The sequence below is a fragment of the Saccostrea echinata genome, unplaced genomic scaffold, assembly GCF_033153115.1.
Source record: "Saccostrea echinata isolate AGI-Se365-2 ecotype Australia unplaced genomic scaffold, CSIRO_AGI_Sech_v1 ptg000051l, whole genome shotgun sequence".
NCBI lineage: Eukaryota > Metazoa > Mollusca > Bivalvia > Ostreida > Ostreidae > Saccostrea > Saccostrea echinata.
This window is the reverse complement of record NW_026889800.1, coordinates 3,478,162-3,502,450: the sequence shown is the minus strand read 5'-3', so window position 1 is coordinate 3,502,450 and position 24,289 is coordinate 3,478,162. Positions and strand designations below refer to the sequence as shown.

Sequence of the window (24,289 nt, the reverse complement as noted above, 5' to 3'; positions counted from 1 at the left end):
GGAAAAAAAACCTAAGTATTTAAGCATGTACCTAGTCAACCTTGCAAACGATTTTTTTATTTGATCGACTTAGGCCTATCACAGTTGATTCCATATGAGGCATCTGGCAGATTTAACTATCTGCGCACACGTTACGCCCTGCACTTCTTTGTTTACTATGCACTGACAGCTTCATATAAATCTTTCATAACATGTTAAGTACTACCGAGGAATATTTTGATTCATTTACCTTAAGACGCAAAGGTTTATTCAGTTATATAGTGAATAATCTTAAGATGCGGAAGAATTTTATTTCATTCGGAAGTACACTTCCCTTAAGTGTGAAGTTTATTCATTCATTGGTATTCGGAAAGCAACAAATATATTCAAGTCAAATCGATTTAAGAAAGCGCGACTCCTATTCTGTCTAATTAAAGCATTGTTGACTTTCAGCATATTATCGTTTATAAAGAAATTTCAAATTCTACCGATTTCAGTTTAGATGTCTTTTTAATTTTACCATTATGATGATCTTTAAAACAAGTGCTTGACACATTACATTAGTCATAATATAACAAGAAATATCATTTCCTCCATTTGCATGAACCTACAATGACGTTATATCTCATAGAATGTATCGAATTGTATGGCACAACGGCTCATAATTCATTTGGAGTTCGTTAAGCAAATTACGTACAAGGTCGTTTAAACTAGTTTCTTAGACCTACATTTAACTTCGCTAGAAATATTTCTGAACATAATTACTAATCCTGTTGATAAGTAAATTAGAGGCCCATGGGCCACAATGCTCACCTGAGTCACTTTAGCCCTGCTGTTCTGCTGTTCTTCATCAGCCCCCCCCCCCCCCCAATACATGTATTCTTCTGTATATTTGATCTGTTCTGTTGCACAAACCTACCCCCAGGGGCCATGATTTGAACAATGTAGAATCTACAATACCTAAGGAAGCTACCACATAAGTTTCAGCTTTTCTGATCCAGTAGTTCTTGAGAAGAAGATTTTGAAAGATTTTTCCTGTATATTTCAATTTGATTCCCTACTGTGGCCCCACCCTACCTCTAAGGGCCATGATTTGAACAATTAAAAATTTACACTACCTGAGGAAACTATCACATAAGTTTTAACTTTTCTGGATTAGTGAATCTTGAGAAGACGATTTTTTAATTACCCCACCCAATTATTGCCTTTTCTTGATTATCTCCCATTGGAAGGGGGCCTGGCCCTTCATTTTTACAATTTAGAATTCCCTTTACCAAGAGATGCTTTGCATCAACTTTGGTTAAAATTGGTGCAGTGGGTCTTGATTAGAAGTTGAAAATATGAAGGTTACGGACGGACAGACAGGTAGAGGGACGGATGCCGGACACCAGGTGATCAGAAACGTTCAGATGAGCTTAAAAAGGTTACAAAATGTACTACATGAAGAAATGAACAGAATCCTTGCATTAGTACTAAAGTTTTATTTCCTTGCAACTTTAATTCAGAACTCTGTAAAAGAAATTGATAGTTAATTTATCTGCAAAGTTATTTTTCTTTACAGAGGTTTAGCCTATTTGATCTCATGTCTCTCATCCTATTTCAAAAAAATGCCAACATTAGCACATTTTTTTCTGTCACGAAATAATTATCTAAAAGGCAACATCATGTGGTCACACTACTCTATATAACAACAATGTCAGGTTAAAATATGTTCTTTAATTTAAATTTGGTATGTTTAGAAAAATATTTTAATAGGGCTATCCTTTACACGTCACACTAAGTTGAGAAATAATGTAAAATTAAACATATGTACATACATATACTCATAGCAAAATATTAATTTTAGTCAATTTAAATTTAAACATATATAATATTGTCTAATGCTATAAAGAGAATAGGAAACGTGCGTCGCGCTTTCTTAATACGATTTTACATGAATATTTTTTTTTTTCGAAACACAATGAACCAATAAACTTTTTTTCTTGAGGGAAGTGTTCTTCCGAATGAAATTCTTACGAATGTAAAGAAAACAGTAAAAAAAAAAAAATTAGTCAAGTAACGAGTAAATGTCTGCATCTCAAGGTAACCGTATCAAAATAATGCTCGTTAGTACTTGACATGTCCCGAAAGATATATATAAAGCTGTCAATGCATAGTCAACAAAGTAGTGCGGCTAGGGAGTATTGTGTGCGCAGATAGTTAAATCTGCCGGATGCCTCATATGGAATTAACAGTGATTGGTCGAAGCCGATCACAGAAAAAATAATTTCAGCAAATATTTTTGCTCGTGTCAATATGTACCGATGAATGCTTATATGTAAGGTGAGAGTAGGTACGTATTGTCGCTGACAAGAAAATGTACAGGCGACAAAACTCTGCTTTGATATTGTCGATCAAATTAATTTTGTAACATCAATCGAATAAGGTCAGGAAAAGTAACCTTACTTGTTCATACATGGAAATACAAAGACATTTGATCTTCAAATAAGCTGATACATTCTTTACATATATATCTTGAAAATAAATTATAAATTTCATGACATGATTAGACTGATTTAATTAACATATTTTTACTTTTTAGCTCATCTGAGCCTAAGGCTCAAGTGAGCTTGTCTGATTGAAATTTGCCCGTTGTCTGTCGTTGTCTTAGTCGTCGTTGTAAACTTTTTACATTTTCATCTTCTTCTCCAGAACCACTGGGCCAATTTCAACCAAACTTGGCACAAAGCATCCTTGGGTGAAGGGGTTTCAAGTTTGTTCAAATGAAGGGCCATGCCCTCTTTCAAGGGGAGATAATTACAAATTAGTGAAAAATTAATGGCATCTTTTAAAAATCTTTTTCCCATGAACCACTAGGCCAGAAAAGATGAAACTTATGTGGAATCATCCTCAGGTATTGTAGATTCAAGTTTGTTCAAATCATCACCAGTGGGGGTAGGGTGGGGCCACAATGGACGAGCAACGTTTCACATAGGAATACACAGGAAAAATCTTTAAAAATCCTGTTCTCAAAAACAACAAAGCTATGATTGGTTATATTTATAAGGTAACATCCTCAGGTAGTGTAGATTCAGATTTGTTCAAATCTTGACCCCGGGGGTAGGATGGGGCCACAATGGACGAGCAAAGTTATACATAGGAATACATAGGAATTTTTAGCCATGATTAGTTATATGGAAGCATCCCCAGGTAGTGTAGATTCAGATTTGTTCAAATCATGACCCCCGTGGATAGGGTGGGACCACAATGAAAGTTTCAAACTTATAGGAAAAAAGCCACAGTTCGGCAAAGAAATGTGTAAGAATCCTTAGTGTAGATTCAAGTTTGTTCAAATCATACCCCTCCTATTTTTTAGTGGTAGGTCGGGGGCACTTATGCATTTATACTTTTCAATACTGAGCTAATTTCTGCTTCTTTCCTAGCCACAGTGCCCAGGTGAGCGATATGGCCCATGGGTTTCTTGTTATTTATTTTTATTATTGATTGATTGATTGATATATTTATTTATTTATTTATTTATTTATTTATTTTTACAAAAATTCATTTCTTTTTGGCAAGCGTTTCATGTTTTGATGAGAAGTACATGTCATTTTAACTTTTTTCTTGTCACTTATTTTGCTGGAATAAGACGCTGAAATGAATTCAAGTGAGGGACCTGGGATCAATATGTTCGGTAATCTTTTTAAAAAATATCATATACAATTATTGTATGTACTTACTCATTCCTTAAATAAATACTACCATTAAGAGACACATTGTATCTGACGTTGAGTGATTTAAACAATAAAATGTTAATCATTTCTCATAATATAAGAATTATTGAAGAATTGGAAGTAGTTTTAAAAGACAACAAGAACTCTTTCATCGCTCATTTATAGTATCGGGTATATGATAAATCTATCCAAGTGAAATTGACTTTTTTGTTTTTTATAGTTTTCTTTAGTATTTTGATATTATAACCTGTCCAGAAAGCGACTTATTCTCAATATTATAAAAACCTATCTACAATGGAGACAGTCAGCATATACAGTGCGGGAATTGATTAACAGAGGATGAAAACAGGCCCAACGCATTTTAAATCAGATGAAAATATACATGCCAAAAAGTAAAAGCTATATTAAACATAGATAAGAGCATTAAAAGTGTTTGATGTACAAGTAGTTTTGAAAAAAAAAAACATTCTCGATGCTACCTTTCTCTTTCTGTACTGGTCCCAATCGTTTTCTAGGACCTCTGGTAAATCAAAGTACAAGCCTGTGTCCGTGACAGGTTTAGAAGGTATGGATATTAGTCGGATGTCTTTACGGACAGGTTTTTCTAGGTAAATGTACTCTTCCATCATCTCTCGGAGAATTTTGGAGACCGTCAGGGGTTCTCCTTTGCTCAATATCCAACAATCTGATGTCAATATAAAGATAAATCTCTGTACAATGTATATAATTATATTTATAAAAATTTAATCTGCATGCCTGTAAATATGTGCTGTTTCATATTAACAAAAAATACTAAAACAAAATATAAGTTACCATGGTCTGTGGCAAATGCATTGAAATGTCGATATGAGAAAATAACTATAATAAATACAAACCCCCTGCAGCCTTTGCTGCATAGATCAAAGATTGCTGAAATCTTGATTTAGGCCATTGTTTCGGAATCAATTTGTCAGAGTCCCCTATGACGGAAAAAATCATGTTAGGACGCGGTACTCTGGAGTAGAACTCCATGAAAGCCTCTATGCTAGTTAATGCATTCTTCTGTTCTTCCCCTTCCATTATATCCAGAAAACCAATCCTGTAATAAATGAATTAGGAAGGATATCTTGAAAAAGTGTTTAAGCATCAGAAAAGAAGGCCTTAAATGACTAATTAAAATATGTGAATATATATTTAGCAGTGTTTTGTAATTTTTTTTTTACCTTAAGTTTGTTACTTTCACCCCTACCAAAATGTTCGGAACCCTTTTTTCGGTTTTTTCCAAATTATAATATCCGAAGAGTCCGCAGAAGCTCTGGCGAGATTAAGTGAGACTAAAGCGAGACTGTTAATAGGAAGGTAAACTAGCTAGGAAGGGACTAGCGCGTGGAGACATGGTACACAGAAAAGATATGTAAAGTTAAATTTTTTATCACGGTATTTCATTGGAAATGTACTTTACCGGGTAATCTCTCTAGTATTCCTTTATACTTCTTCAATAAGTATTTTTTTTAATAAACATGGTTGCCTTGGAATAGCATTTTTTGGCGCCAGTAAAAAGTATAAAGTAAAAACTTACTTAGTGCTTTTTTTGTTGTTGAGAGCATGACTAGAATATCCTTCTATTGCAATTTATAACATTTTTTTTTCATAAGAATTATTTTCAATTGTTTTTTTTGCAGTCCATTTGATATCGCATTATAATTTAACCTAAACCACGAAATAATATAAACAGGTAATAGACCAACATTCCTTGAAATTCATTCAATGATTGGTCATATGCTCATGGTAAGATCCACTGTGCGCAATTATAACAATAGCCAAATAAGGTAAAGGTTTGACATTGTAGTAGATATAAAACTTGTCTTTTTCGCCTATTTGTCGACAATTTCGTCGTAATTATCACAAAAGCGAAGATTAAATAACATGAGATTTTTAACCCCCTTTCCTTTAAAATCATGAAAATCTATCAGAAATGTCTGGAAACACAATGTACATATATTTATTAAACAGCTCTAGAATTTCCAGTGCACTGCCAATATTATCAATAATACCGCATTTTACCTATTGGTAATTCACGATATTTTATGACGCAATGCATTTCCGCATAAAATTATCACTGTGTTACGAGAACTTAAAAACTTAAGCCAGCATCTATAAGGCATGCGGTCCTTTCAAGTAATTGTATAGATAGTAAAATATAAAGATTATTGATTTAATTCATGAAATATATGGAGATAACGAACAGTATTCAAGCTCAAAAGTCCATTAAACATTACAAAATAGGTGCAGAGCAAACACGGACCTCCAATTTATCAGAGGTGGGATCAGGTGCCATGGAGGAGTGAGCATCCCCTGCCGACCGGTCACTTCCGCCGTATGCTCCTTGTCATGATCGGGAAATAACGGGAAAATCCGTCGACAATTCAGTGTGTAAATAATGGCCTAACAATAAGTATGAAAAACGTCAGTCAGCATTTGACTCAATGATAAATTGTATTTGCTGACAAGGTCAATATTTTTTTAATTTAAAACAGCCTAATGAGAGCTAAAAGGTGTAAGCAAAATGCAGGATAATCTAAACTTTAAAAAAAGTAGATTGAACAATTAAAATTAGTTTAAACGAATGCCCATACTTACTTCACGTTGGTCCTGAATGGAAAATAGCTAAAAAAAAATGACATCACCTAATGACTTTTGGCTTCCTTCCAATACCTCGATTCATCCAATAAATCTATAAAAGTTGGACAGGAGGAGAATTCGATAAAATCAATCTGTGTTGAAAGGAAACTTCCTCTAAATTCTGATTTCTCAAGCAGATAAAATAGTACTGGTATTAATTTTGGAAGTAGGACAAGATTTAAACATTACAAATCACAAATAATATTAAATTTCTAAAACTTAAATTTTCTCCAGGTCTTAAAAGATAAGTGTAACAATAAATTCTGTGGTAGTCTGTAGTCCTCTCGTGCATTCCTTCCTTTACATTTTTAGTTTTTGTGCTCCCTTTTTGTGATTTTTTTTCTGGCATGTAATTTATACATTGCATGTGTCTAGCTTCCCGTACTTTCATACACAAATTGCTGGCTGTTTGAGGTGTAAGGTCATTATAGCTTAAAATATTTTTCAATTATAAAATTGTTGCCCGCTTGGAACAGTTGTAGAGCAATTGCTCTGGAATCGTGGAGTAAGGAGTTGATCTTACATGTACGTTGCGAGTTCCTTCGGATGAGACCGAATAAACCAAAGTCCCGTGTTGCGGTGGGTGCTGACACAAAAAAGATCCCTTACTGAGCAAAGACTTAAGTTCTTCCGAGTTCAAGTCTAAATTTGAAGCCCTCTACTGGCAAATGGTGGATTGTCAATTTGGGTGAAAAATTATCAAAGGGACATTAAACAAACGAATATAAAAATCAGTCTAGAAGATAAATGGTCTTGTGCCGAGTGCAGACTTTTTTTAAAGCAAAGAAAATGAACTAATTTAAGTTTTGAAAACACAAAGACACTTCTGTGTCTTCATACAATTTGCAATATGTCAAAACTGTGACTAAGCTCACTCATGTTTATAGTTTATTATCAATATATAATCAATATAACGACAAAGTTCGAAATTCTTCAAGTGAACCTACATGTATCAATCTTCATATCTCTAGAGTCACTGAACCAATTGTATCATTTTGCTAAGAGTTTTCACCGTCATATTCATTATTAAAGGCATGACCCAAAGGTCTAGATGATTGTAACTAAAGGTCATACATGTTAATCAAAGGTCTAGGTCCTTCATGTAAAGAAAAGATGTAAGTCATTGAAACTAAGGTCACACATGTAACTCAAAGGTCTTGGTCATTGTAACATAAGGTCATCCATGTACATCAAAGGTCTAGGTCATTGTTACTTAAGATCTTTGCTAAGAAAGTTCTAGGTCATTGTAATTGAAGGCCATAGATGTAACTCGAAGGCCTAGGTCAATGTAACTTAAGTTATAGCTAATTAAAATGTATCATTCATTTAAGGTACTTATTTGGTAACTTGGGTATTAAGTGAATTAGATAAGGTGACTTTACCTAAAAGTGTTAACGGAATTTTATATATTTTCTGTAAAACTATAATGTATACATGTTCTTTGATTAATCTTGATATTGCTTCGGTTATTTTGTCTCGTCCAACATCAGTAATCTTTTTATAATTACATGTTATGTTCAATAGTTTATTTTTTTTTTAAATTTTATCACATCGTCTTGAGAACATGTCATATCTCAAAGGACTAAGTCCTGGTAACAGCTGAATGAATTTCAATGTCAGTCCCAAAAAATGAAGTCATAATAAACACTGCATATTTTTTTCACTGTAGTAAAACCATTAATTGAATAATTATATACGCTTTCGTGAAAGGTTGACTTTATAAGAGATTGTTGATACCCCTGTAACATCAATGTTTGCCAGAATCAATCCTTGGTTTAGAAATGGATAACATGAAGAGGATTGCATCGAAATGCACATGAAATTTGGAAAAAACGAACAGTATTCAAACTTAAAAGTTCATTCAAACAATTCAAATCAGGAGCAGAACAAACACGGACCTCCTAAATATCAGAGGTGGGATCAGGTTCCATGGACACATATGTACGTGGTTTTTAAGAAATACATTCTGTACATTTGTCATTTTGAGAGCTATTCACATCACTAGACCACTTTTTAATAAATTGATCCTGTAATATTTACAATAGGGATTATCAATTTATATTTTATATTGACACCCTGTTTGTATCACACATTTGATAAACCACAATATTACAAATTTACTGCAATCAATCTAACCATTAGTTTCTTTAAATTGTGTTTTGCATTTTTTATTTCAAATGATATCATTTTTTCAATCTTATATTTAATGCTTTTTTTTGTTCTTTTAAGAAATACTTCTTTTGTCCTGTTCTTCTTAAGTGTTTCCTATAAAAGACTGTATTGGCAAATCATTTACAACCATATTACACGAAATAATCATTTGTTAAAATGTAATCTTTAATAAAGTTTATGTAAAACATCAAGAGTAACCCAGTTTTCCTCTACATGCATCTCCTTTTCCCTTTTTATGAAAAACCTTACTAGATTTATTTATTAACAAACGCTTTTAACTGGTTAATTCACATATAGCTCCACAAATGAACGGGAAAAAGATCCCTGGACTGGGGAGTATCATTACAGTAGATTGTTATCCAATGAAATTGTTCATTATAGCACGGAAACTACTGGATCTGATTTTTTAAGAATTGATATTATCAATATGCAAGCATGTTTTTATTGGATTTTCATATAAATTCTGTTTTGATATTGAGAAAGATAAAATTAGCAGAAAAAACAAACAAAATTATTATTAAACGCATAATATTATAGGGAAGAAACAACCTTTACAGATAACAAATAGATATTAATAACATATACTTCCCTGTGTTTAAACATGAATATGAATATTTTTTCGGGTCCTTTTTTTATTGAAATCAGCATATTTGCTAGTGATAATTCACTAGAAATTAGATTGGCAAAACATTTCACAAGCTTTAGATGGGCAACCATCTCTTATCTTAAAAAGTGGATTTGGCAAAGAATGCTTCTGAACATAATTCTGATAGCCAAATATTCGGATATTTTTTTCTAATAGCTATAGTTTTGTTGCAACTTGTCGGGTGAAAAAAAAACAGACGACCTTCTCATTTTTTTAAAATTCTAGAAAAGATTTACCATCATACAGACAGTCCATCACTGAGTACACCTTTCCGTAGACAACGAGAAGAATTTTAGATTAGAAAACTAGGGACAGCCTTTCCCTATGGATGCAATGACAATGTCGATAGTGTTTGGAATCTTTCCAGTCCACAGAGTAACAATGTAAATGTGATGGGACTTTTTAACCATACAAAGAGACGTAAACGTAGTCATGGGCATCGGTCTTACAACACGATGTCTCTTTTGATTCGTTACTACCTTATGTAAATCAACAGTTAGGTCTTCATTACATTCTCACCAAACTTTACTCTGCCCTTTGAATCTTATGAATAGTCTACTTGAAAAGGTCAAAGAAAGTCCATTTTTTGATTCCTCGACACCAGATTACAGGCTCAGATCTATGATTATGGATATTGCAGATCATAGGCTTTTTAAACCGCCACGTTTTACAGAAGAAAATGCAGCTAAAACAATCCGGTTTTTTTCCCCTTAAACTCCAATATGCCAACAAAGGAATTGACGCAGTTAATTCAAGTAATATTCTTAATCACAAAAGGGTCGAGTCATATATTCCACCATATTTCAAGTTGAAGACTACACCTTGTATTTCCTAAAAATATACATCAACTATCGCCTCCAAACTTTGTAATTACAAGAAAACTTTACAGGGCCTGGATATCGAATATCTGAAACATAATCCTCCTTCGTGTTCATGTTCTTCTTCACCCTATAACTATAGTCCTGCTGGACACGTTATTACTGGTGACGTAAATATAGTTAATAATGAGAACCTTAGATCACTAATTCTAAAAGGTCCTAAATATAGGGAACCCCGATCCTTTAACGGGCGTCGTAATTTCATAATATTATGGATTCTGTAGAGGATTACGCCAGGCGTTGGGTCAGACGTGAAAAAGAAGACCTTGACACTTTGTCAGAATGGATTAAATGTATCAGATGTATGTTACAATCGCGCATTAAAAGATTGAGGGGCAAAATGAGAACCATTTATCCTTCTGTATTCAATAATCCAGAAGTGAAAAAAAGAATTAGATAGATTACATGATCAGTACGTACTGACAAAGCAGGTAACAACATTGTCTTTGTTTGTAAGGCTCATTATATTAAATGCATGTTAGAGGAACTTGGATTTAATTCTACAAGTGGTAATCCAACTTATACTCATAGTTCCCTTTTCTAAGGAAGAAATTCTTTAAAATCATATGTCAGTTTTGAATATTTTTAATATTCCAAACAACCAAAATGAATTTGAATTACCATGTCTGTATTGGATTCCGAAACTTCATAAAAATCCTTACAAAGATACAAAGCGGGTTCCAGTAAATGTTCAACCAAGACTCTTTCTTTACTCCTCACTAAGATATTAACGTAGTGAAGGAGAAACTTGAAGAGTACTGTGCAACAATATATTCGAGAAGTGGTGTAAATTAGATGTGGATACTTAAAAATTCCAAGGAACTTTTGGAAAATTTGAAATCACAAGATTTTACCAAAATCAACAGCTTAAAAACTTACGACTTTTCAACTTTATACTCAACCATTCCCCACGATATATTAAAGTCCAGGCTTTTTAATATCATTGACAGCTAATTTTTCAATAAAAATGGAACTCGTAAATTTACTTACCTTGTCATTGGTCTTTTGCAAAATTATTTTGTTAAAAAACATTCTGATTGTACATACAAGTACTCTGAAGTTGACACTAAAAGATGCTTGAGTTTCTGATTGACAATATCTATGTGGTTTTTGGAGACCAGGTCTTCCAACAATCTATTGGAATTCCCATGGGTAACAATTGCGCCCCGTTATTAGCAGACCTTTTTTTGTATTCATATGAAGCAGAATTTGTTCAAAATCTTATACGTGAAAAAAAGAAAACACTTGCTCTGGCCTAACTCGACTTTTAGATATATCGATGAGGTATTGTCAATTAACAATGGTTATTTCCATTCTTATGTCGATATGATATATCCTGGTGAGCTTGAGATAAAAGATACCACAGAGTCTGACACATCTGTTTCATATTTGGATCTTTTACTTGAAAAGGACGTTAATGGTAATCTAACAACCAAGCTTTATGATAAACGTGATGACTTTAACTTTTCAATCGTCAACTTCCCTTACCTGTGCAGCAATATACCTTCATCACCTGCATACGGGGTTTATATCTACAATATGTTATATCAGGGGATGCTCACTCCTCCATGGCACCTGATCCCACCTCTGATAATTTGGAGGTCCGTGTTTGCTCTGCTCCTATTTTGTATTGTTTAATTGACTTTTGAGCTTGAATACTGTTCGTTATCTCTATATATTTCATAGACCTTCAGAAATGAAGATATATAGTCTAATCGGCCTTGTTTAACAGGGTTTTTTTCCCTCTATGTAAAGATTTTTTTATCTAGATTCAGAAGTCTGTAATTGTCAATTACTTGTAAATCTTCCATAATTTCTATCATTCTTTTCACGAGCCATTGGATTGTTAACATTGGCATAATTTTTATGTATCTATATCAGGATTAAGAGCAAGATTCAAGTCACCACATAATACAAAATATTCATTTTCAAATTCTAGAAAGGTTATCTCAAACATTTTCATAAAAGTCAGGACAGTCTGTGTTTGGTCCGTATACATTTACCAGAGTTAACCTATTTTCTTCAAATAGTAATATCATTAAGAACAATCATTTTTCCTTCTTGTTCTCTCTTCTCTTTGTGGACTTTAAATTCAAAATTATTGTTAAAAAAACACTTACTCCCCGCGAATTAGATTAGAAAAAAATAGCGTCTTTTTTTGATGACCCCCCCTCCCTGGACATTTTTCTACGGGGGGTCATTATTCGTCTTTACATCGGAACAATCTGTATATGCTTACTCAATGTGCATGTGGAGTCGAAGTTGGACACGCAGTATAGGGAAATAGAGAAGTGGATCAGTTTATTTCATTATATTTGTTAATGATTATAAGGATATTAAAACTTTTTGATATTTAAAAAAAAAAAGATATTAAAGTAAAACAAATTGTTAATATCCTATACAAGTACTGACGATTTAATTAATCTTTTGCCTTTACATTATCAGAGACTATGACATAGTTAAACGGAGTCATGTGACCATGTGTACTTCATCCCCTCAAGGTTCATTGATACTCTGATAAGAGAGATAACTGTGAATGACATAAATGTCTATTATTCCTGTATAAATTCGACAAGTTGAAGTGACTTTTTTGTTCAATGTAACCCCTCAAACTTTGGTATAATTGTTTTTATTTTACTTATAAAACACATTTGGAAAATCATAACTGTTAAAGCAGTATTTTATATGCATGAGCAGAGGGTTTATAAACCTTACATATCTTTCATTTAAAAAAAGACATTTATTTAAGATTTTTATTTCGTTGGATTTCTTTGGAACTGTAATGAATTATGAGAACAGTTTGAACCTTATTTACATTTAGAAGTTTGGTTAATGCCAATAATGGGAACAAATTATTTACGAATTTCTCAAGGCGTGATCGTAGGAACCGAAGGGACGGGGGGGGGGGGGCTCAAATAATTTTGCCAATATATAGTATACCATTGAAAACTGCTATTTTATGCTCGTGCCCCCTCAATAATAACGTCTGATGACCTTTTATTTTTGCTTGTCAAGGAACTTTTGCTTGGTAGTGCCCCCTCCTACTAAACTGACTGAAATTGTTTGGTACCCCCCCCCCCACCCCCAACTAAAATTGCTTCTTTATACGAATCTGTAATGAACGACATTTATCCACTATTCAGTAAAATTCCGCTCAAAATTCTCTTTAAAAAAATTATTTTTAAAATCAAACACAAATTAAGGTAAAACGCTAAACAAATAATTTTATTTCTTCTGTCTGCAAGATAATAAAAAAAAATCTCTGATTTTTGTTTGCATTTCTTGAGATTCTTTCAGAAGAAGAAAATGTAACGAATGCAAAGAAATCGCAAATCCAGATGCATAAACACACAGCTAAACAAATGTTTAGGATATTTCGGCTAAATGAGACAGGCGAAAGATTTTGGAAGTTCGTGATACTTCGTGGCTTATCATCCAACTTGTTTAACTGACGAACTATGGATGCCAGCTCGCAATAAACGTCTCTATTTTGATGCGGGATGACCACGCGCCCCTATATCGCCTGCTGATTAACTTTCCCGCTCAGACTTGTCGTGCATCTAGACAAAAATGCGCAAAAAAGATTTTTCAATTTCTGTGCTTTTGAAGGGAAAGGAAAATTTAATGTATCATCTGATTCTTCTGTTCTTCACTTTGACAGGTAGGTTCTACCGTTATATTTAAAAAAAACATGTTTTGAAACATAATTATTCCTTTAGGTATGGATTGTTTAAAGAGGAATAAATCGTAAAGACTTAGTGGTTTGATTTTTCATATCACGACAAAGATTATAACACTGCTCATATTCAAGCTAATGAATTTTTTTTTTATTCGTTAACGTTATTTTATGCTGGAGTTTGTCTCCCTTGACATCAGATTCATGCATTCGGGATTTATAGAAAGAAAGATAAATTAAAAATGTTAAGTGTCCTCGGAAATATCTACTACCTTGATACAAAGGTAGATATATATATTTCAAAATATATAAAGGAATAAAGAAATTGATTTAAAATATGCAAAAACTAAATATTTTATTCCAAACTAATCTACTAATATAGTTATCAAAGTGGAAAATGATGACAACTGGAAAATCTGGAACTTTGATTCATAGCTGAATCCTTAATTAATGGGATAAGTTTTTATTTCAGTTAAATCTGTACAAATATTGAACCTTAATTATCCCTCTCTCTAAATTGTCTTTACTGCTAAGAATTTTGGCCCTGCAAAATTTGGAGTAAACTCTTTTCGAATTTTTTTTTTTTTTTTTTTTTTTTTTTTTTTTTTTTTTTTTTTTTTTTTTTTGCTGTAAAGAGTTATTAAAATTTTGGATCTAAAAGCAGAGAGAAGGGAACGAGAAAATTGGATTATGATTATTTTTTGGAAGCTGTAATATTTATCCAAGCGTCCGCTAGCTTTAGTTAACTTTCTGTACAAATGTTTACATGCAAAATGAATCTTTTGAACTCTGTTAATAATTTGTTTACGTTACAGAACCATTACATCTGTTTTTCGCGGACATGCTTTTTCATGTAGAGGCTTCAAACATGTATATTTTTTCATCCATGTTTACAAACACATGTCGCGAGGACGTACTCAGCTTTCATAATTAATATCTAACTCCCGTCGCTTTAGAATACACATTTTCGCTGCGACTCAGCATCTGTTTGGTTTTTTTTCTCTCTGGTTTTAAAAGAGCGACCTTCTTACAAAAAAAAAAAAGTTACAATGGTGTAAATGTCGGTAGAAAAATAACAGCAGCAGTGCATTGTCATAACATTTAAAGTCTTGTTTCAGCAATCGACAAAAATAAGAAGCTGGCTGGATGTTGAACATGTGTTAAGAGGGAAAGTGATAAGGCTAAATGACTGCTCTAATCTGTCCTAATGATTGCGATAAGTTTAGGAATAAATCAATCAGGACATGATTTATCTCCACAAGTTTCTCCTGACAAAAACAAGACACTGAGCAAATTACGGGATGCGATCCTATCTTAGATTTATTTTAACAAGATTTTTGTAATTTCTCTAAGTGAATGTTTCGCATTAAAAACAATAAAAGTTCTCTTTTTCTCAAACTTAAACCTATATTATATTGAACTTATGAAAGCTTGATTAGTAACAAAGTTAGCATAGTGAAAAAAATGATACATCAAACATGTCAAATTTAAAGAGACAGTCAAAACTAACTCGTTTTACAAGCATGTCATGTTTTACAGGTTTTTCCAGAGTTTATGGGGTATCTTGATTTTTTTTTAAAACCTCCAACAGAGTAGCAAATTGACACGATATATATGAGGGTAAATAACTCCCCAGGCTATGTTCCTTTAATTAGAACTGGTAGAGTGTTATCTGTTCGCTCCGCTGTTTATTGTTTTCAAGAGCGCACCTGCTAATTACCGGGGAATAGCATCTTTATAGGGCTAATACTACAGTAAACAGGTCTCTCTCTCTCTCTCTCTCTCTCTCTCTCTCTCTCTCTCTCTCTCTCTCTCTCTCTCTGTTGTAAGATGTTAGCTAGGCTACACGTCACAATATTCGACATGTCGACTTCTTAATGTACTCATGTCTACTAGTATTCAAAACGCTGCTCGAATTTTCACAGAACTGTAGTTACGTTTTTCGATCCGTGGGGTTGCATGCTGTATATCTGTGTATGTTTTGAGTTATATATATAAAGATTATCAATCTCCTATTGTAGGTTTATTATCTTCTTAAACCATCTTCCGAATTTCCGATTTCACGTTTATAATTATCAATGTTTCCCCTCCGACAATGCCGTCTGAAGCTTCTCTATAATTTAATTCAAAGTTGAATTCATCAAGTACTCGCTAATAATTCTTTTTCAAGGTGGAGGGGGTGATTAAAAAAAGATATTTTTACATAGCAATTTAAAAGTGTACTTGCATGTTTTTATATTTGAACATGTTTTTTTTTTTTTAATTAAGGAAGCCTCGGTGCCGATTACCTCTATTGCCCGAGCCCCGTACAGAAGTATGCATTTGAATGTTTCACCGATTATAATACCCAAATGTTGAACATGAAAAAAAGCAGTGCGACTTTATTGTCTGGGGTGGATGTAGAAATACTACGGGCATTCTGCAGGTAGCACTATCAGTGATCATGACTTTTATACAAATTTCTGTAATTTTTCTTTTCTTATGTTTTCATATTCCCGAATCCATTAGTATATCCTATGAAAATATGCAAAAAATGATTTCATCTTTTTTAACTGAAATGTCTCTCTATTCATAAACACTTCCAAATACTTCTGGTGAAATAAAATCTGGTAAAATAAAATCTGATTTTTTTATTTAGTTTTAAACATATTCAGACGGTTTAGAAAAAATGAACGAAAAAAACATGATAAATACTGAATAGAACCCCTCTTCTGAAATGTGAAAAAGAAACTTGATACAACCTCCTTGCTACATCTGTCAACAAACTGAATGATAAAGCTACGGCATAATCATCAAACAGAAAACAAATCTCATTACACAAACATTTGAATTTCAGTTTACCATATCAGATAGAATTTTGACGTATTCGAATGTGTTATCTTGTAGTTCCTACAATACAGCCATGGCCTGTATCAGAAATATGAAGGAACTTTGTCCCATGTCTCTACACAGAAAAATCGAGGCGACGCAGATGAATTTGGAGGGCGCTCAATCTGAGCTTTCGGCGCTCTGCTCTGATGACAGTATTTATGAACGTAAGATGCACATTTTGTTGAGGAGCACGAATTTTCCTCATTTTATGGGATCGACCGCATGTGTTGTGCATCATATGGCCTGAACTTCACCCTAAGTTTTATTCCTCCCAATAAAATCTTCATCTTGTTGAACATAAAACGATTGTATTATGATGTTGATATAAGCGAGAAAGGTATAATATAATCAGGGACCTATATACTAAGTATATAGGTCCCTGATATAATCAATTAATTCCGACAATACTATATACATGTAGACTTTAAGTTGTTTATGTGTATATACATGATTGTAATAAAATAAATTCCTACTGAATAATGGTCAATGGAAATAAACCCTGACAAAAACAACGACTAGATATGATTAGGCATATAAAATATGTAAACTTTGTTCAGTCTCGAAAAATTAGATATTTTGGGGGAATTTACGAATCCTTACAGAATTGTACTAAAATATTAAAAATGAATTTTCCGTCCTTGATTCAAAATGTAGAAGGATTCATTTAGAAGATAGAAAAAATACGTTATACCCTGGATATATAGTTCATATTGTGATCAAAATGTACTTCATCTCCAGTGTCAAACATTCTCTTTAAAAGTAATTGATTGCAATGCTATTCAAAACTGAAGAGGGTTTCAGATGCAATGGTAAAACCTGAAACCCAGATGTTTGTTTATTTATTTTTAATCTCAATCTTAATTACTAAGATTCTTATTCTTACGTTGTTTATTCTTCTCACACATACAACAGTTTATCAGTTATTCCGTCCTACTTTAGGTTATGCCCGCTATATGACTTGTTTCCGTGAATTCGGGCCATACTCGGAGAGCTGTTTTAAGAGAAAGATGAACTCCAAAATTCGCCTAATGCAGTGGATCAACGAGGATGATATATTTCAGTTATGTAGGTAAGAAGATAATGATTTAATTAGTTATGTATGACAATGATATATACCAGTTCCATGTGAAGATATAACTTATGGTTTTAAAGTTACATAAACAAGTAAAATTGATGCAAAGCATCAAATCGGCCGCAAACAAAATTTTGCATTTCAAAAAGTACTTTCACAATTTTAAAAGCATCCATGCAAGAAAAGCACAAGATATTCAAAGCTTGAAGAGTGATCATTTTTATTTCAGACTGTCTTCAAAGCAAAATAAATAAATAATTAAAAGAAATGAAATAAATAGAAATTTTAGTGCATTTGGTCATCAAATTGATTCATCAATGTAATAAAGTCAGTGGTAAATGATAAGAATTTATTGTCATCAAAATTAATATGTAGGTCTCTAAAGATGAACCACGTGCTGATACCCTGGATCTTAGCCACGTGACGATGCCCATGATTTCTGCATAGTAGGCCAGTAGGCTATGCTGCACGGCGCGGTGCAAAATGTAGAAAAAAATTATCTTTATGTCATTCGCAGCTGTAGCATATTCAAAACAATATTCACTATTTGAACAACTTTCAATTTTTATTCATCATGCACTTTTACCACAATTATTATCCGGAAAATTATAACGATTTGCTTTCATATCTTACACACTGCCAGGTTGGGGAGTACCTATTGTAAACTCTTTTTATATAATCATAAATTAATAATTTTCTGATGAGAAATGATAATGAAATTGAAACATAATAACAACAATTAAAACCTAGTTTAAAGCAAGTTTTTGAAATATTTTACTCATGATTTTATACATGTTATCATTTAAAAATTATTTTACTGAACTAATAAAGAAATAATTTTATTTTCTCATTTCTCATCTCATTTCCCCATGTGCACTCTCTAACACAACCACAAATAGATGGACCGCTGCTGCGACCGATAATAAGACCTTAAAGTTGTTATTTTATTAAGCATTTATATTTATGCAAATTAACCTAAATAACCTGCTTAAAGTTTTAATTCATATATATATATATATATATATATATATATATATATATATATATATATATATATATATATATATATATATATAAAGGATTTAACATTGACCCCCTGGTATATCATTTTCATTCACTCCTTATTCGCGATCGGTAGGGATCTTGCCCGAACCTTGAATTGTATTACCTCAACTATAACCATGCCCTTATTATTTGGTAGGGGTCTTGCCCTAAAGATTGTATTACCTCAGCAATAACAATGCTCGTCTTATTCAATAGGAATCTTGTCCGAACCTTGTGTTGTATTACCTCAACAGTAACCATGCCCTTCTCATTTGGTAGGGATCTTGCACGAACCTTGGATTGTATTACCTCAACAATTACCATCGAGTGTGGACCGGAAGCTGCGCAACTTGTACCCGTTCTTGTTAAGCCTATGGTAAAGAAAAGCACGAAGTGTGACATGATATCTACAACGATATCAGAAGAAACCCAGACCACGGTAAAACGGCGGAGACCATACAGACAGGTAGCTATATCTAGCTGGCATATTATCCATTCTAATTGATCTAGCATGTATATTATTTTTTCTAGGTGATCTAGCTGGTGCATTATCTATTCTAGCTTATCTAGCTAGTGTATTGTTCATTGTAGCTAATTTAGCTGGTATATTATCCATTCTAGCTAGTGCATTGTCCATTCAAGCTAATATAGCCGTTGTATTATCCATTTTAGATTATATATCATTCATTCTAGCTATAGTGTATTGTCCTGACTCAAGCTAATCTAGCTGGTGTTTTATCTAATAGGGCTGCGCAATAATATTGATAATCCGGTATATTGCGACTCGTATGTATCTAATGAATTACCAGAGGCAGTAAAACAGTTTCTGAAATACTTCAAAAGAGACGTTGTTTTGTGTGAATAATCACTCCTTTGGACAGGAAATTCGAACAATATCTGCTCAGTTACCTTTACATTCAAACACTGAATAGACCCATCATTTTCATTGGACAAAGGTTTCTACGGTAATCTCTTTAACTATCTATTCGAAAAAAAAGATATCTCTGTAATTTAAAGATATGTCTTTCCAAGCTAAAGAGATATCTTTCTATAGAGATATCTTTCTAAGCTAACGATATATCCTATAAGTTAAAGAGATAGCTCTTAAGTAAAGAAAGATATCCCTCTTATTGAAAGAAATATCTTATTTTTCGAATAAATAGTAAAAGAGCTTATCAAAGTTTCTGACGAGAAGCTTACGATCACGATGTGCTAGCTTATTATAATCTGAACGAGCGACTCTTTCAGGGTTGCGGAAATAAAAATGACCACAAAAAAATCTCGAAATATGCAGCGATAGTGTAGATCGAGAGGTTGTTTTCTTAAGGCAGTACACAATAAAAAGGTCAATTTTTTCCTCAAATTCAATTTTTTGAAACTGATATTTTGTTCTAGGATACAAAATCTCTCTTTATAAGTAATAGGAAAGAAATTCAACCACACATTTTTTTGCCCAAATAGTTTGAAATGTGGCTTATCAGCCCCCTGTAAGAAAATTGTGAAATCAGACATTTGACATGAGAAATTGCATTATTTAAAAATTACCAATCGATCTATTGCAAACTTGTGTGATGCTTTTTATAAAGGCAACCTTTTTGTTACTAAAATTCAGTAAAATATATTGATACCAGTATATCTGAGTAAAATATGATGTAAAAATGAGTATACATCATCCGGGAATTGAAAATTCACATGTAAATATGCTACACTTTAAGTTCTCTTAAGAAGAAATGTATTATTCAATTTTTACAAAAAATGAACATTTTATTTTGGGTTCAATTTCAATCATTCTGAATGATTGAAATTGAACCCAAAATAAAATATGTCAAAATGAGAAAAATTGAACCAGCGGTTTCAGATATTTTCGCAACTTAAAAATAATCAAATGCAAAAAAATAAAAAAAAATAAAAATCAGTAGATGACGTCTCAATATTTAACCTTTGACCTCTTTATGTGACATTGACCTTTCTTGTACATTAAAATGGAGACTCCGTATAAATATATCCAAATATCAGATCTGTACTACAAATGGATCAAAAGTTATTTTGCATTGAAGAGCAGACGGTCAAATCGCATGTAGATGGCATAAACACAATCTACAATGTAGGCTCCCGAATGACCAATATATAGGATGCCTCTTATTTTTTACAAAATAGGGCGATAATTTATCACAGCTTATTATTTTTCTAACAAAGACCATTGATTATTGACAACATAGTGGTATCATTCTTTCTGTTGTACTTGATAAAAACTGAATTAAAACAAATTGCATGGGTGTTTTGTACTACCTTAAATGTTGTTTTGTTTTTTCACTTCAAAAAGCAGTTTTTAGTCATGTTTTTTTCAAGGAAATGAATGAGTGAATAAATAAGATATAAAAGATGCAGGCCTTAATTGAACAGATTCATTAAAATCTGATTCATGTTACACATGTTTTGTGGTAACGTAGTATTTACATCAGTATATTATAATACTAAAGATTTTTTTACTTCCATTCTAAAAATGACAGAGTAATTTTAAGCAGAAAATACTTTTTCAAGGAAAGTCTCAAAAATTTCCAATCGAATTTCGATATATTAATGAATGAACTCTTTATCACTATTTATTTCTTGCTTAAGACATACATCTTATCGCATTTCAACAATATCATAATACAAAATGGTGTTGCATTTTGCATGGCGTTGTTAAGGCATTACAGACACATATATAATAATGTTTCCATAGATAATGACCTTATGAGAAAAACTTTCTTCTGAACTTGAAAGCAAAATGAATATGTTTCCCTAAATTAAAGAGATCATGGACATTGTGAATACTTAATAATTGTACAAATTTGAAAACAGATTGCTTTTGTTAAAAAAAAATAATAAAACTTCTTGACATATTTTTTACGAAATTCTTCAAAATGAGGACAATTAAAACAAAATGGTTCTCATTCTCTAGGTCACATTTTACATATTCTACCTACTCTATTCCCCCTTAGTATTCTATTTTGTCGTCCTGTCTCAATTCCAAGATCTAACATTTTTTGTTTCTAAAAATATCAATTTACCTGGAAATTTAGCCCTAAATTTCATTCTTGCAAGCTCAATAATTTACCTCTTAGAAGAGCATCTGATTAACGAAAATTTCATTAATACATGTATATTATTAATTCAATTTCAAAGTATCTAAACATTTCCGAAAGTGACACCCTTCTGAGATAGGAGACTTGATATCTGTGATCACTGTTTTAAGTCCTTCTGAGATAGGAGACTTGATATCTGTGATCACTGTTTTAATTCCTTCTGAGATAGGAGACTTGATATCTGTGATCACTGTTTTAATCCTTCTGAGATAGGAGACTTGATATCTGTGATCACTGTTTTAATTCCTTCTGAGATAGGAGACTTGATATCTGTGATCACTGTTTTAAGTCCTTCTGAGATAGGAGACTTGATATCTGTGATCACTGTTTTAATTCCTTCTGAGATAGGAGACTTGATATCTGTGATCACTGTTTTAATCCTTCTGAGATAGGAGACTTGATATCTGTGATCACTGTTTTAATTCCTTCTGAGATAGGAGACTTGATATCTGTGATCACTGTTTTAATCCTTCATGAAGCTAGATTGTTGATATCGCTGAAACGCATTTTTGTCAATTATTAATTCCCCCAAATGAACTTCGACGTTTAAAAATGTGTGGTTTTTGGGATAACCATAATTTATCGTAAAGAAATAACAAACGGCAAGAGACTATATCACAAAAAAATTGAAATTTGCTTTTCTTTAAATTGTCTTTCTGTATTGCCATTTGAACCCAGAATTTTGATTAATTGAAATCATTGCCTTGACTTTTTTGTACATTTGATTTAATGTAAAACTTCCAATTCGATTTTAATGAGGATAATAGGAACTTAAGAATTTATTTTAAGCTATCTTTTAAATGTCTTATTAATGTGTGCTATTCTTTAAAAAAAAATAATTAAAGTATAATAGTTATTTTGCAAATATTGACTTATGCATGAAAAATAAGATATATTTTTCTGTTTTGTTTTATTTACAGAAAACTAGCACCCCTATTGCCAGATTTGTAACTACGCCAGAAACAGATAGATCATTGCACAGTCACGTGATATACGCAAACACGAACGACAAAAATAGCGCCTCTCTTCTGAACTCTGGTGTGGCAGTTATGTGTTTGACGTTTGTTTTTCTACAATACTTAAAAATCTATCTTGGTCTTTCAGCAAATTGACTAAATTTAAAGCGTAAAGAGGTAAACAACGTACCCTTACCATTAAAATAAATCACAAAATCCATCAGTTGTAGAAAAGTCCTCACAAGACTTTAATCTTCATACCTCATCTGTTTCAGGTTTTGTTTTAAAAAATGCATCAACTTTGCAAAATCACACTTTTTGTTACCCTTTACCTTAGAATCGAATGTAAACAATATAATTATGTATATTCTACACATGCAATCTGTGATACGCAAACAACATTCCAAGTTCTGTCCTGCACCCTACAGAACTATTTAGTTGTTAATTAACAATCAAATGAAGGGGAATCCTTGTCGGCTGTGGAGAACAATAGTGGAATGTCCCTCCATCTCGGAAAGAAAATAGAGAACAAGGCAATCAAAATTCGAAGCGGTGGTTAAATGAATGTAATGTACTTTGGTAAAAGATATTGTTCTGAAAGAAATATATATTTTTGTCAATTGTATTTTTCTTATAACAATTACAGTCAAATAATCCAATGTACCTAGAACAGTAAAACTTGTCTAATCCAGATGTTGTTTACTCTGAAATCTTGTCTATTGCGAAGTAAATTTTAAGTACTTTTCATAAAAATTAATTGTTAAAGATATTGTCAAATCTGGTATGTTGTCTAATCCGGCAAATTTCAATGGAACCAGTAGTGTCTGGGTTAGAAAAGTTTTTACTGTATATTTTTCTCAGATTGAGATTTACATATCTGTAGTCTTTGTTTATAAATAATAGCAGAAACACATAGCTTTGCCCCGTTTCATTTAAAATATCTAACAAACTATCACTGTGTTACAGTCTCATTCTTCAATCATACCCAAAAATATTATTCACAATAGGGGCATATAAAGGTATTAAGTGTTTAAGGCATTCAAAAAGATATAAAGGAACTTTGAGACTTTCGGAAAATAAATGTCCGTTCTATAAATTTGTTACATAGAAAATAAAAAAAGAAAAATCCAATGGGCTCAGTTTTTTTTAATTTTTCAACATATATATATATATATATATATATATATATATCAACATGTATATGCATATATATATATATATATATATATATATATATATATATATATATATATATATATATATATATATATATATATATATATATATATATATATATATATAACATTTTCAACAGTGATATACTATAATTTATTTATTGGATAAAAGTGATGTTCTGTCACAATGTGACAGAATATCAGATGCCAGGCAAAACTCTCGAGTGCCCGTCCCTTCACAAAGAATATTTTTAAAAAATACTCCCTGGCCTGTTATAAGAGTAAATAAACTATTCTAAAGAAGACAAAAACTCCTTC

General features: G+C 32.3%; 2 protein-coding genes across 2 annotated transcripts in view; one reads left to right on the top strand and one right to left on the bottom strand.

Annotated features, from left to right (window-relative positions):
* The window catches only part of LOC133203486 (uncharacterized), a 55,140-nt gene extending 50,389 nt beyond the window's left edge, over positions 1 to 4,751 (bottom strand). The window contains exons 1-2 of the mRNA XM_061339262.1: positions 4,568 to 4,751; positions 4,172 to 4,377 (exon numbers count right to left, since the gene is read on the bottom strand). Of these exons, the coding sequence (XP_061195246.1) occupies positions 4,172 to 4,377; positions 4,568 to 4,751 (390 nt within the window). The remainder of the gene's footprint in view (positions 1 to 4,171; positions 4,378 to 4,567) is intronic.
* Positions 4,752 to 13,446: 8,695 nt separating this feature from the next.
* On the top strand, positions 13,447 to 23,862 carry LOC133203665 (uncharacterized). Its single transcript, XM_061339434.1, has 6 exons — positions 13,447 to 13,710; positions 15,994 to 16,150; positions 16,612 to 16,760; positions 17,536 to 17,665; positions 18,992 to 19,178; positions 22,761 to 23,862. The coding sequence occupies exons 1-6, from the start codon at positions 13,620 to 13,622 to the stop codon at positions 22,950 to 22,952; spliced, it is 906 nt and encodes a 301-aa protein (XP_061195418.1). The 5' UTR covers positions 13,447 to 13,619; the 3' UTR covers positions 22,953 to 23,862.
* Positions 23,863 to 24,289: the final 427 nt, after the last annotated feature.

Coding starts and splice junctions, on each gene's coding strand:
- LOC133203665 (XM_061339434.1), top strand. CDS start 13,620: ATGCGCAAAAAAGATTTTTCAATTTCTGTGCTTTTGAAGGGAAAGGAA. Junction 13,711..15,993: donor TCTGTTCTTCACTTTGACAG/GTAGGTTCTACC, acceptor TTTTTAATTAAG/GAAGCCTCGGTGCCGATTAC. Junction 17,666..18,991: donor GATATATTTCAGTTATGTAG/GTAAGAAGATAA, acceptor CTCATTTGGTAG/GGATCTTGCACGAACCTTGG.